Source organism: Lathyrus oleraceus, chromosome 4 (genome assembly GCF_024323335.1).
Source record: "Lathyrus oleraceus cultivar Zhongwan6 chromosome 4, CAAS_Psat_ZW6_1.0, whole genome shotgun sequence".
In the NCBI taxonomy this organism is placed as follows: Eukaryota; Viridiplantae; Streptophyta; class Magnoliopsida; order Fabales; family Fabaceae; genus Lathyrus; species Lathyrus oleraceus.
This window is the reverse complement of record NC_066582.1, coordinates 35,384,758-35,398,130: the sequence shown is the minus strand read 5'-3', so window position 1 is coordinate 35,398,130 and position 13,373 is coordinate 35,384,758. Positions and strand designations below refer to the sequence as shown.

The 13,373-nt window shown below is 34.9% G+C and overlaps 1 protein-coding gene across 1 annotated transcript; it reads right to left on the bottom strand.

Moving 5' to 3' along the window:
• Positions 1-6,856: 6,856 nt before the first annotated feature.
• LOC127138661 (WD repeat-containing protein VIP3) lies at positions 6,857-9,559 on the bottom strand. Its single transcript, XM_051065149.1, has 2 exons — positions 9,156-9,559; positions 6,857-7,666 (listed from the first exon to the last, which is right to left on the bottom strand). Exons 1-2 carry the CDS (start codon positions 9,492-9,494, stop codon positions 7,040-7,042), a joined length of 966 nt encoding a protein of 321 aa, XP_050921106.1. The 5' UTR covers positions 9,495-9,559; the 3' UTR covers positions 6,857-7,039.
• Positions 9,560-13,373: the final 3,814 nt, after the last annotated feature.

The following is a 13,373-nucleotide window of genomic DNA, read 5'->3' as shown; positions in this document are numbered from 1 at the left end:
GCATTGTTGAATTTTGTGGAAGTTGTGTTCCTAAACTCAACTCATATATTGTGTTTGTTCCATATTTCAAAAAATATTAGTATGACGTGTAAGGAGTATGTTGAATCACATAGCCATGAGCATGCTATGGATCTATGGAACAACATAATATATTTGAATAAGGAGTCTGAGTTTTCGGTACACTTAAAGTATATATATGTTGTATGTGTTGATATTCCTTTAAAAAATATTTGTTACTGCTTGGACTAATAGAGTCACTCATTTAAGTAACACGACAACGAACAGGTACATCAATGTGACTTTAAATATGGGTACATTATTAATTATGAAATAATGACATCCTTTTTCTATTTATGTTTTTTAAGGCTGGGTCTTCTTGTTGGAGACTAAAAAACATGTTGACATCTAACAAGGAAAATTTATGTAGAAGTTGGGATATTGTAAACACCGTGTTGAAGTCGCAATAAGGTTCAATCAGAGTATCATTTAAAAAAAATTATTTCCAACATTGAGCATTGGTATAACACTCCATTTTACTCCAGATTGCACGACTTTGCTTCAAGACAGTGTCTACAGCACGTTGGAAAGGAGCTGGATAGGATAAAATTAGTTGGTTGTGAGAAAGTTGCATGTGGTTACTTGATTAGAACATCACATGGTTTACCTTGTGCATGTTAACTTGCAGGTCTTTAATTCAAGGTGACCCTTTCTGTTAGAATCGATTCATGTGTTTTGGAAAAAATTATACATTAAAGAGCATAAGGTCACTCAAGAAGATAGTGGGAAACATTTGGATTTAGAAGTTGAGTGTGAAGAGTTGAAGATGTATATTAGTACACTAAATATTGTAAGCTAGAGGGCGATGAAGAAAAAATTATGAAAACTAACACATCCACCTACAACTTCCAAGTGTCCACCACCAGTGAAGTTTAACTAAAATAGATGAATTAAGAAGAGTAAAAAGGGTCAAGAGAGTGATGTTCTTCGAGATCCTTCGCAATGAGAGTATGTTGAGGGCTCGTAGAAAGTCAGACTACGAAAAGATCATGTACAAAACCAATGGAAAGTCAACCGTGTAGCCAGTCTTTAAAACATCTTTACTTGTTTCTGTAAGACCTCAAGGATCCTAGCATGTGTGGCTCCTAACCCTAGGGTGGGACTTGTGTGAGTGGTTTGAGACCACCAAGCATGCTTGAATTGTATATTATTGCTTTTCTTATTTTGTTTACTAACCAAAAGCACAAAAATATGTCACTAACTTCCTTTGTTTTGAAGCTCAAGTGATCACATGTGCCCTTGCTACTATGAGGCTCATATGCTCATTGAAATGGCTAGATGAAGATAAGAACAAGTATGACAATGGTCCCAAATCTCTCAATAATCATATATGCCTCCCAAGTATCTCAATTTGTCAATTTGATCAAGATAAACCAAAGGGCTTGAGGATTGTTTCCCAAGGAAACCCTAATTCAAACTGTGCATTGGTTGTGCCTTGCTCATGAAGCAACCTCAACCTATGATCAAATACAATCAAGGTAAGTTATTTCACTTATTATTTTATGCATATATGATCCTATGTGAGTATCCCCAATCATTCATTCATCAAGATTTGAAGTTTGGCTTTGAGAAGTTGACCAGTCAAGTCATCTGACTATTTTGAGATCCACTGAGACCTAACTTTTGATGTGTTTGTCAAATGAAGATGACACCAATAGAAAAAATGTTCTTAAGAACCATATGAACAACTTTCATGTTCATCAAAAATTCATTTGAAACTTGTAAGGTCATCATTCATTTCAAAACATTATAGGTCATTTTGACTGAAACCCTAATTTTAGGTCAACTTCCCAAGGACCTAACTTCCTCATTTTTTATGATTTTTAGGTGATACCAATTTCATTGTAAATATTAAGATGTAAAATTCAAATGTTATGTTGGACAAAATTTCATAATCCCAAAAGAAACACATGTGATAATACAAAACATTATAGGTCACTTTGGACCAAAACCCTTGAATGTTGAAAATGTCCAACTTCAAGTGCCCATAACTTTCTCATTAAAAATCCAAATGATTCAAAATTTGAATCTAAATTGATCATATTGAAAATACCTACAACTTTTATGTTGGAGATTTTTCCATTTGAGGCTTGCATCATTGAAACAGAAGGGCTTGAAGTTGGTCACTTTTGAGAAAAAATTTCAAAGGGAACTTATACATGTTTTGTACCTCAAACTTCAAGGCCAGTTTTCACAAATTTCCAAACTCCAAATGGATTTTTGCCCAACATAGCTTTTTTTATTTATGTCAAGACCTTTCCAACCATTACTCACATGCCTATGTTTGGATTTTCTATATGGGACTTTCGAAGAGATGAATGTGTAGGTCCAAATATGCAATTCACATGGAATCTTCATGCACAAGCTATTACAGTCCCAATTGCACGTCCATTTCAAATTGGTATGAGCTCAGCTTGCAATTACACTTGAGTTTGGGCCTCACATGCGCCTGTACAGGCCTATGCATGGAGGATCCAAAGCTTCATGCACACGAGTATTTTCCCTCCTTGCCTTTAACTCAGCTATAAATACATGCCTTGCCTCATTCAAATCTCAACCTTAAGGCTACCTGAAGCTCTACTGAAATCCAAACTGAACCATACTCAAAGGAATTATGATTTTTATTTCTCAATTTCAAACTTGAATTTCAACACAATCAGATGATCTTCAAGTTTCAATTCCTAAGCCTTGCATCATCATCATCTCCTGATCAAATTGGAAGCAAGAGTTTGAGTGGATCGTGCTGCACAAAGTTGTTCTTCAAAGGTTTATCCTCTAACTATTTTGATCTATACCCTGCTCCATGATGTGAATTGCTTGTGTTCAAACCGTTTTCTGAAGTCCTCGTGCAAGAGGCAGGCCAGTGGTGGTCTTGATTTCATGTTTTGAAGCTTTTCAGTTTGCATACCTGGATGTTCAAGCTCAGATTTCTCACTTGATATAGATCTTGAGGACAATCCAAGGTTATAGGGGTGATGTACATCACCCTAGCTTTATTTTGGTACCTGGCTCGTACGTTTTGGTTGAGGTTCAAAAACCTGCAACTGGTGGCTGGAGTTGGTTGATCCACCGGAGAAGATGGTGGTTTCCACCACCATCCCCACGTGGATGAGTCTGATCCCTTGGATCTCCTTCCAACGTTCTAATCCTGGCCTTTTGTTTATTTGACTTTTTTAAATGCTTGTGTTACGCGTTGGACTCGTGACCATGATGGAAGCGCGCCTGAAGTGGATCCAGCGCTCCTGGATTTTTCATATGTTCTAATTTCTGTTTTATTTTCTTTTATTCCTTTTTATTTCAAAAATTCATAACTATTTTATTTGGAATCACAAAAATATGAGACCAACACTAAAATTTTTCTTGAAAAATCTAGTTTCATAATCTGATTTTTAATTATTTTTGTGATTCCGTTTAATATTTTTTATGAATTATTTTGTTTTTGATAGTTTTTAATTCATGTTAAATACTTTTTGATATCCAAAAATTCCAAAAATATTTTCTTAACACATATGGATCATGATAAGTCTATGAAAATATTCTCATAAATTTCTTAATTGATTTGAGATTTATTTGAAATTTTAATTCATTTGTGTTATTTTTCTTTGTTTTTAATTGTTTTAAAATAGTTTTTGTTTTCAAAAAATGTTGAGAAAATTTGTCAAATCTTGTTTGACCATGTTAGACCTATGATGATTCAATTGGACTTGTTAAAGTTGATTTGAATTGAATTTGAGGTTTGACCATACTTTGTCCATTTTAGTTTTGCAATTATTTTAATTTCCAAAATACCAAAAAAATATGTTTGACTTTGTTGACTTCTAATCTTCATTTCTCTTCTGTTTTACATTGGTTGATGATGATTTCATTCACATTTGATCATTGTGCTTTGATTATGTCATTTGAATTCTCCTATTTTATTCATTTCATTTCATCTTCATCTTCTTCTTTTATTTTGACCAATGAGTTAATGATTTGTGGTTGGTCTTGACATATGAGAGGCTTAACCTTCTTTGATCCAAATCAAACTCAACTTGATCAAAGATCAAGTGAGTTGCTTTGTGTCCAAGATAGGTTGCTTCTTGGTCAAGCAAAAAACCTAAAGTCCATACAAGACTTTCCTTCTTTTCTTTTGGCATGGCAAGTTGTAGGAGCTTGACTTACTAGTCATGATCTCTAACTTGTATTTATTTACCTATAGTTTTATTGACCGGCCTTAGATAGGTGTGACTACTACATTAGTCCACTTACGATTGCTTAACATATCGCTAAATTGTCTTATGACACACTAACATTAACTACTAACTATTAACTTTAATTTAAGCATTTAATTCTTGCAATTTACTTTAATGCAATTTACTTTCTTGCTCATATATTCATATTGTTTTTTACTTTGCTCACTTGAGCTCATATTTTATGTTTATGCCATTTTCCTTTTGCTCATTTGAGCACATTATTGTATATAAATATATTGTTGCTTTGTGATTGTTTTGTCTTTGTTTGTGTGAACCCAATGCAAAAAGGAGAAAGGACTTAGAATTAGGACCTTACCTATGCTTAAAGGAGTTCAAGAGCAACTAGGCCTCATGCCTTTAGAATGTTAAACTTGTTGAAGAGCAATTAGGCCTCGTGCCTTTAGAATGCTAAATCTTAAAGTTGACTTCAAAGGACCCCTAATCTAAACTCATTCTTTGTCCATTCCTCTTATTGCATTGTGAACTTTTTGATTGTTTGCTCTTGTGTGATAGGGATTCCAAACTTGAGATAGTAAGAAGGACCATTGTCATGAATAGCCAAGTTAAGAGAGACAAGCCAAATGGAGATCCTAGGAGCTTGAATATAATATTTGATTGATTGCTTGAGTTATTTGCTAAGTCCAAAGGGAATGAGCATCTTGAATCATCTTTATGATCTCAAGAAAAGGAACTCCAAGGTTTTATCTCTTCTCTTATCTTTGCATGTTTAGGACTAGCCATTCTCTTCTTCTCTCCACTCTAACTCAAGTCAAACTCATTTTGTGCAAACTTTGACGTTTTTTTTTCAAATTAGAAACCTAGGCCTTATGCCTTTGATTTTTCAAACTCTTTTCATTAATACTTATTTTGAATGAATCTTAAGTCAACTTTGACCTCATTTTGTGAATACTTCTAACTTGTAAATACAACTCACTTCAAGTTGTTTTTGTGGTTTCAATGGCCACCTTTGTTAAAACCTTTTTTTATAAACATTAGTCATTAGGTTTGAGTTATTATAGTGGTTGATGTAAACCTCACCTTATCCTTAGTGATTGGACTATAAGCCTTCCATACTTATTATAGGATGGATCCCTCACTAGTATGTTGAAGCTCTCCTCACATGGTGGATTATTGGTTTAGGTTGAGTTTTCTCCCTTTGATAACAAAAGACCTTAAGGCTTTTGACCAAATCAATTCACCAATATTTTTGAGATTTTTTACCCCGAACTACGAGGTTTTGATCCTACCTTCGCGATGGTACGTAGGCAATGGGTTTATCCATTCAAACAACAAAATTGTAAATATGTACATTCTTTTCTCATCTCCCCAATCTTGTTTGCACAAATCTTTTCACAAATACCAACCTACAATACATCTTTGCAAAAAGGGCTCCGTTAGAGTACTAAGGATGTTTTGGGTGCTTAAAACCTTCTCATTTCATAACCAACCCCCTTACCCAGATCTCTAACATTTTTATTAATTTTTGATTTGATAAAACTTCTTATTTGGTTTTTGTTCGCTTTCTAACCTTTCCTTTGGATAAATAGAAGTGCGGTGGCGACTCGAATTGTATGTTTACTTTTGATTTAGTCAATAAATCATAAGGTAACGAATACCCCGCTACAGTCTCTATTTCCGATCTTCTTACATAAGTAAATTGATAACATTTGTCTTTTAAAGACAAATAAAATTATCACATAACATTCATACAAATCACTCTCAATTTAACAACAAAATTCCATTACATTAACTACCTTCTTTTTCACCAAAACATAATATAGATACATTTCATTTTTAACGAAAACAAACAAAGATATTCTAATGGTGAGTTAAAGTGGAAGAGCAAATGGACATAAAGGAGTAGGAAAGAAGGCACTAATTGGATAGAGGAATGACGATAATGGTTGGTTGAAAAATAGAATTGTTGAAGTGAGGTTCAAAATATATAAGAAACTAAAATATGAAATAACAAAATAAGATGTGAACGTTTTCCTTTGAAGAAAATTTTAATATATATAAAAAATTAATTTTTTTATTAAAAAAATGAAAAGACAAAGTTTATTAAACTAATTATATTTAAATATTTTTATAAATGTATCAGACGAATACTTTTTTTTTCCATCCCTAGTCTGTATGTCTAACACTTGATTGTACTTGAGAAAAATTATCTGAACTGTCAAGTTGTTGATAACACTTCGAGCACTTCAACTCTTTTCCATTTCCTATTTCACACTTTTCAAACATACTCGACGTCTTCTTTTGTCTTGCCTGAAGAACTCTTTGGAATGTTCGAATGTAACAATACCTTGATACTTTTTTAATTTTCTTCTTTTTTGTTGACAAGTATTGTCGTTTTATTAAAGCAATTCAAATTACATAAACGAAATGCGCTGATTGGTTCACAATTTTGCCCTACTTCTATTGTGTGCACAAACAATAATTACTTGCCAAATGTTTCTAATCATGTTAAACTTGACCAAATCAATTGATTACCACATCTGTCTTAACGGTTTATCCAGCATTAGTAATGGAACGTGTCTTTAAAAAAGTTCAATTTTTAAATTCAATGACTAAGAAAAAATCCTTCATTAATTAACAACTGACAGGGAAATAGAATTAAAATACGCGTAAGCCAGTTTGTTCAAGTCCAACCAAACATTACCTTCAAACCAATTTAGTAGACAAAGAGAAAGCATTAGCAAGTTAAAATCACAACACATAAAGTACAGATACAGCAAGTAATATCTAAATCAGGAATAATCATACAGTGATATGCTCTTATCATCTGATACACTAGCAAGCCGGCCGCTTCGCACATCATTTCCTCCAGGTGGTCTAAATGCAACTCCCCATACTTGGTCTGTGTGGTTGCTCATCGTCTGCACAGACACCCTCATGTTAAGATCCCATAGCCTTACAGTTCTGTCGCTTGAACCTGTGGCGATAGCTGCCCCATCTGGGCTCACATCCACACATAAAACCCAACTGGCATGTCCTGACATTGTCCCAACTAAGGCTTTCCCCTCAGCATCATACATGTGGACATTACCATCATCTGAAGCTGAAAACAGTAGCCTTGGATCATAAGGAGAATAAGCGAGAGACCGCACAGGCATGAAGTGGCCTTCAAGGTGATGTAAAAATTTGATTCGTTGTGCATCGAAAACAGAAATCGTGCCATCCATTGAGCCACACGCAAGTCGTTTTCCATCAGGGCTCCATGCAACAGATAGGACAAATTTCTTGCTGGCACTTTTGTCACTGGGTTTGGGTCCTTCTACACGAGGAATTGAAAGGGTCGCAATCAGTTCCCATGTGGAAGTGTCCCAAAGATTGATCGATGCACTACCTCCACCAGCAACTGCTAGAACAGCACCCTGAAGGTTCAGAACTTTTAATGATTAAACAACTATTGTATGGCCAATAGCATAATATAATCAATTCCGGAAGAGATACTCATTTTGTACTGGTTAGTGTCTAAACTCAAAAGGCATTGAATGATATCTCCTATGATGCAAATATAATCAATTCCGGAAGAGATACTCATTTTGTACTGGCAAGTGTCTAAACTCAAAAGGCATTGAATGATATCTCCTATGATGCACATATAGTGGAACATGTATCATTCCCATAACGCCCCGGTATGCAATAATGACCTATTCTCTCCTCAACAAAACAAGTTATGATTCCCATCAACAGAACAAGGTACTCAATAGTTCTAGCAGCTACCAGTGTAAGAACTGAGGAACTGAACAAGCCCATGTATGCAATAATGGGTTATTCTAGGACTGGGTTACACACTTAAGTTAGTCGGATACATCCTTAAAATAAAATGGGTGATATAGGTTTTAATCAAGCCAACTGACAAATAAGGAAATCGGATAATTAACCAATCAACTTCATGTGATATAGGTTTTAAACATTAGACATGCAAATCGCCAATTGCAAACACACCTGAGCAGGACCAAGAAAAGAAATGTTAAAAAGTGGCTAGGTGGGAAGCAAAATCCTTACTCGGAAAAGAATAAAAAAAACAGATGTATTTATACAAGAATGCAAGTGTTAGCTGTTGATTCATAACGCAGACATTTAATTTCCGGGTATGTTAGTATTGATAATTTTAGAGGACTAAGTCTACATTTTGTTATATATTTGAGATTTTAAAAATATTGAAAGAATAACACGATACATGATCATATAACATTTCAATCACACTTAATTTATTTATAAGAACATTTATAGGTTCCTTAATTTAGAAAAGAAAAATAAACCCTCCCATTCCCTCAAATTCTCCATCCAAACACATCCTAAGAAAAATAGAGTCCTGATTTTGAAGACAGATATTTACCCTGGATAACTCAGGACAAAACAGAATGGAAAAGACATTTGTTCTGATCTTTTCCTTTCTACTTTTCTAGTGGAACCAAAATATACTATATTTTTACATTACATTATTTTCTATTCGATTCTAAAAATAGAACAAACACAAAAAAGAAAGCACGTGCTTCAGTTCCATTCTAAGTTCTAAAATGTAAATCAAATACTACCTTAAGTTCACTAAAAATGCACCATCAATCTGAAGGAAAAAAAATCATTCCTAAGAATACTAGCATTTCTCTAGAATCTTCAACACCAGAACTACTCATTTCCACAAGATTGTTCATTATTTTTAGGTACATTCAGCGAGCAAGAGTTATGAATGTACTGTGATGACTTAGGGTTTAGCACCAAAAAACTAACAGAAAAGTGAACGAAACTAGGTCTAGGTGCAGCCAAAATCAACTCCGCAACAAAAATTATAGAATTCTCACAAATACCTAAAGCAGAAAAAGTGAAATTAGAGGGAAAAAATGCAGTGCGAATTACCTTGGGATCGAAACGCATTTGCCAGACTTCAGAAGGAGGGGCTTCAAGAGTAGCGATAGTGGCATTGGAATCGACATCGAAGACGCGAACAAAGCTATCGAGTGAAGAAGAGGCTGCGATTGAGCCGAGTGGATGAGCGGCTACGGAGGCGACGCCGAGACAGTGGCCGGTGTTGGTGCGTTCGAGAATAAGGTCATCGGATTTCCATAGGCGTACCGTTTCGTCGAGTGAACCGGTGAGGAGGAGCGGAGGTCGGGTGGCGGTTGCGGGTGCCCATGTGACTGCCCAGACTGAGTCGTCGTGCGCGTTGTCTACCGATTTGATTCCACCGAGTTTCATTGGAAATGCAAAAACTCACTGTTCTCTCTCTGTACTTGTTCTGCTTCTTTGCATTTTTTACTTTACTTTTACTGCTTTTCAATTTCAACTCTAATTGATTTAGTTGGGCCTGCCTTGCTAGTTACCAAGCCCATTCACTTTTTTTTATCCGAATAGAATTTTCTTTTTGTTTTTAATTAATCATTGATTTTTTTTTATAATAGATGTTTAGACATGTTAATTGTAAAATTGAACTCAAAAAAAGTGGCAGATGTGTATATCGTAAAAAGAAGAAATAATTGGGGAAAGCTATCTGGGTTTGCAAGATATGGAGGAGTAGAGAGTGGTGGATGTGTATATCGTAAAAAGAAGAAACAATTGGGGAAAACTATTTGGTTGTGTAAGAGATGGAGGAGTGGAGGATAAATAATGATTAGAGGATCTGCTCAAAGATATATGCTTCGAGTCGTATAACTTACGGGTGAATACATCAAAGTTTGAAAAAAAAAGTCGTCACATGAAGCAAGGGTCGCGGCGGTAAGGCAAGAGAAGGTACTGCATATGCAACAAGAGAAGCAAAGAAGCAGAGAAATTTTATCAAATATAGATCTGAGATTGTCCGAGGTAATATGAAGGAAGGAAAATCATATGCAGACTCAACCAGAAATATCGAAAGTCATAAAAACATAGTAGATTCTTCTACAAGAGTAAAAAAGTAAAAGAAATCTAAAATGGATGATCTCAAGGAGGGGCATAATATCCTTAATAGAAAGTGAAAAAGAAGTGTATTGAGAAAATAAAGGATATGTATGGTGTGTACGAAACGTATATGACATACAATCACTACAATAAAGTTTGACAAACGAAGGTATTACCACAGTAAAAGTCATTCCTTTAGGTGGATAAAAAGTATTCCTAAAGATAGATGTGACCCAAGTATTGGTTAGGACACCGATTTTAGAATTCATAAACAAGACGAAGAGAATACAAATCAATAAAAAACTTTCCTCATTCTAATCATATAAGAGATTTATGAGTGCACTTCCATCCAATATGAATTGAATAAATGGGAAAATTTAGAGGAAGATGAATGTTACAACACATAAGATTCTAAGGAATCTTTCATCCCCCCGTTAGTTACTTTTGTGGAAGACAAAAGGGTAAGAAAGAGGTTAGAGGAAATTTTTGGCATTTATTATGATAAGAGGAGAGGTTTGATCATGATGACATTGGAACGCTTGAGGGAAATGGTTTATCAAGGAAAGAAATAGTGAAGAGATCAGGTAACAGTGGAAATTATGGGAACAAAAATAAAATATATTTAAATTCCAATATTGAGGAAGAGAGGGGGGGGGGGTTGTTAGAATTATTGGGATATTGTGATGGAGATAATCGATCTGACAAAATTATGGAATTAAAGTCAAAGAATATTGAAGAAATAGAAAAGGAACTATTAAAGTCAAATAATATTATTCTAGAGGGAGGAGGCGTGGATAGTGGAGAACCTATGAGTGGGCCCAGGATATTAGTTCCCCTAGAACTGGTTTTAGAGCAAGCGGAACATAGTTCCAATCTAGGCCAAAATTATTTCAAAAGCCCAAAGAGTGTTAATCCTAATAATAAGTTTCAAAAAGTAAAAGTGGGGCACAATAGTGTTTTCAGATACAACATGGAGAAAACCCCAACAACTGATCTCAACATTCAATCTAGTTCAAACATAAAAGCGGTGCAGTGCCAAAAATATGATGATTGTATCCAACCCCAAATAACATCCAAAATAAGGGGGCACACGTGACGGAAGTCATACAAGAAGTAAAAAAACTAGCAAGATATGATTATGAAAAATCAATCAAGAAGGTGCAGTACTTCGAAGATGTCAAGCAGGGATCAATCCACAAGAAAGGTTGCTAAAATGTATAAAGACGGGTGAAGGTAAAGATAAAAGATTTTAAAAGTGAAGAATAAAGATAGATAGATGAAGAAAAAGGTGATGTATGCTTGCAATTGCAATCAGAAAAGAAGTGTTCAAAATCAGGTATGTTTCAATCTCGAGTTGAATTTTATGGGTAGTGAATCATAAAGAAATAATTAGATCATGCTACATGGATATGCTATAGAGGTTGCCGAAGATGTGTGAGATTTAGGGAAAGCAACTGGGTTGATACATAGAGGAAAGGAAGGAGAAATAGTGCAAGAATTGGCAATAGTAGTGAAAGGACGAGAAATATCTTATAATTTTATAAGGTTCTAGTTAGGTATGGGGTGTCAAAGTGTGAGTTAATGAAGATAATTAACTATAATATCAAAGGGTTATAAAGGATGGATAAGAAAAATTAAATTCAAAATATAATATAATTTCATAAACGAACATATATGTGCATATAAGAATCTAAGTTGGAGGTCACAAATGGAAGTTGTGTTTCTTGATATGGGGATCTAATGACTTTGAATATGCTAGTAAACTCTCTGAAGGGATGTCGAAATGGATATTTGTTGGATACATGTCTTCACACAAAAGAGGGGGGTGAAGCATGTATTTCAGAAAATTTTAATTTGAAAAACTTTTAGAATTAATTTCACAGTTTAAAAGCATCTTAGAAACATTTTGAAAGTAAGCAGCAATGAAAATAAAGTTCAAATAGTAAAGTACGGAAAGTAAAAGTTAATAGAAGAAAGAATACACCAGGAATGATAAAGGTTCAGTAAAAAACGATTTAGTCGTGTCCCAAAGATTTGATCTTGAGAGTATCCAATAAAACTTAAGATTTTTTAGTAGGTTAAACTCTCAAATCCACTCATACAAGAAAATGAAGTTTATGACTAACTTCAAACCAAACAACGAAAAAGGAGAGAAGTAGTGAGTCTTCATTCCAAATGGTGAATTGAAGTGGTTGATATTCTTTTCATGAGAAACTTGGAGTTGTTAGTCTTCAAGCTTCAAACCAAGATTTTGCACTGACTGATCTTGAATCAGTAAGAGCTTTTAACATTGGGTTGAGCTCACGAGAAATATTTTCAGAAACGAGTATGCTTTATCCATATCAATGTGAAACAACCAAAGACTTTTGCCTCTAATAGCGAGCAACAAGTAAAGGTTTAGTCACTCAATATGTCAAAAGGATCACTATCTAAAAGCAATCAAACCCAATATTTCTTTGTAAGCAGAACTACATAACCTTGAGTTCTCCATAGCACCTGGAGATACGTAGGAGCAAGATTGAGAAATCTTGTCAGACACCCCTTTAATAAAAAACGTTTTCCTTTCTTTCTTTTTCTCGCTCAATAATTAGAAGAATTATAATTAACATAAGCTAACATTCAATCTCAAATATAACTAAGAGGTTCTCGTTGAGTACAACAGATGTGAGGGGTACTAATATCTTCTCCTTGCATAACTGACTCTCGTACCCGAATTTGGTTGCGATGACCATTTTCTTTTTCTTTTAAGGGTTTTATCGATATTTTCCCTTTTCTGCTTTGGAATAAATAAAGTTTGGTGACGATTTTGTTCAATTTTTTTTCCGCAAGCGTATGAATGCTTCGCGAAGGATCACGTTTTTTGACATGCGACAACCCCTTCAACTGAAGGACTCGCCCCTCTTGCTGAGAGACTCGCCTCCCATTAAAAAGGATGTCTTCAGTTGAGGGACTCGCCTCTCAGTAAAAAAGGACGCCTTTAAATAATAGACTCACCCCTGAGCACAAAACACAGCTTGAGAGAGGTCTAAAAGCACTATGCCCTTTAAGAGTTCTCATGCTTGAGGGACTGTGTATTGATATATTTGTGAAAACCCAATATAAGGGCAGCCCACGGGTCTCCGTCCCACTAGGCATCTCCCAAGCGAGATCTTTGTGTCAGAAGGATCCGCTCTAAAGGTGAAACATGGACAACAACATTTA

Coding starts and splice junctions, on each gene's coding strand:
- LOC127138661 (XM_051065149.1), bottom strand. CDS start 9,494: ATGAAACTCGGTGGAATCAAATCGGTAGACAACGCGCACGACGACTCA. Junction 7,667..9,155: donor AAATGCGTTTCGATCCCAAG/GTAATTCGCACT, acceptor CTGAACCTTCAG/GGTGCTGTTCTAGCAGTTGC.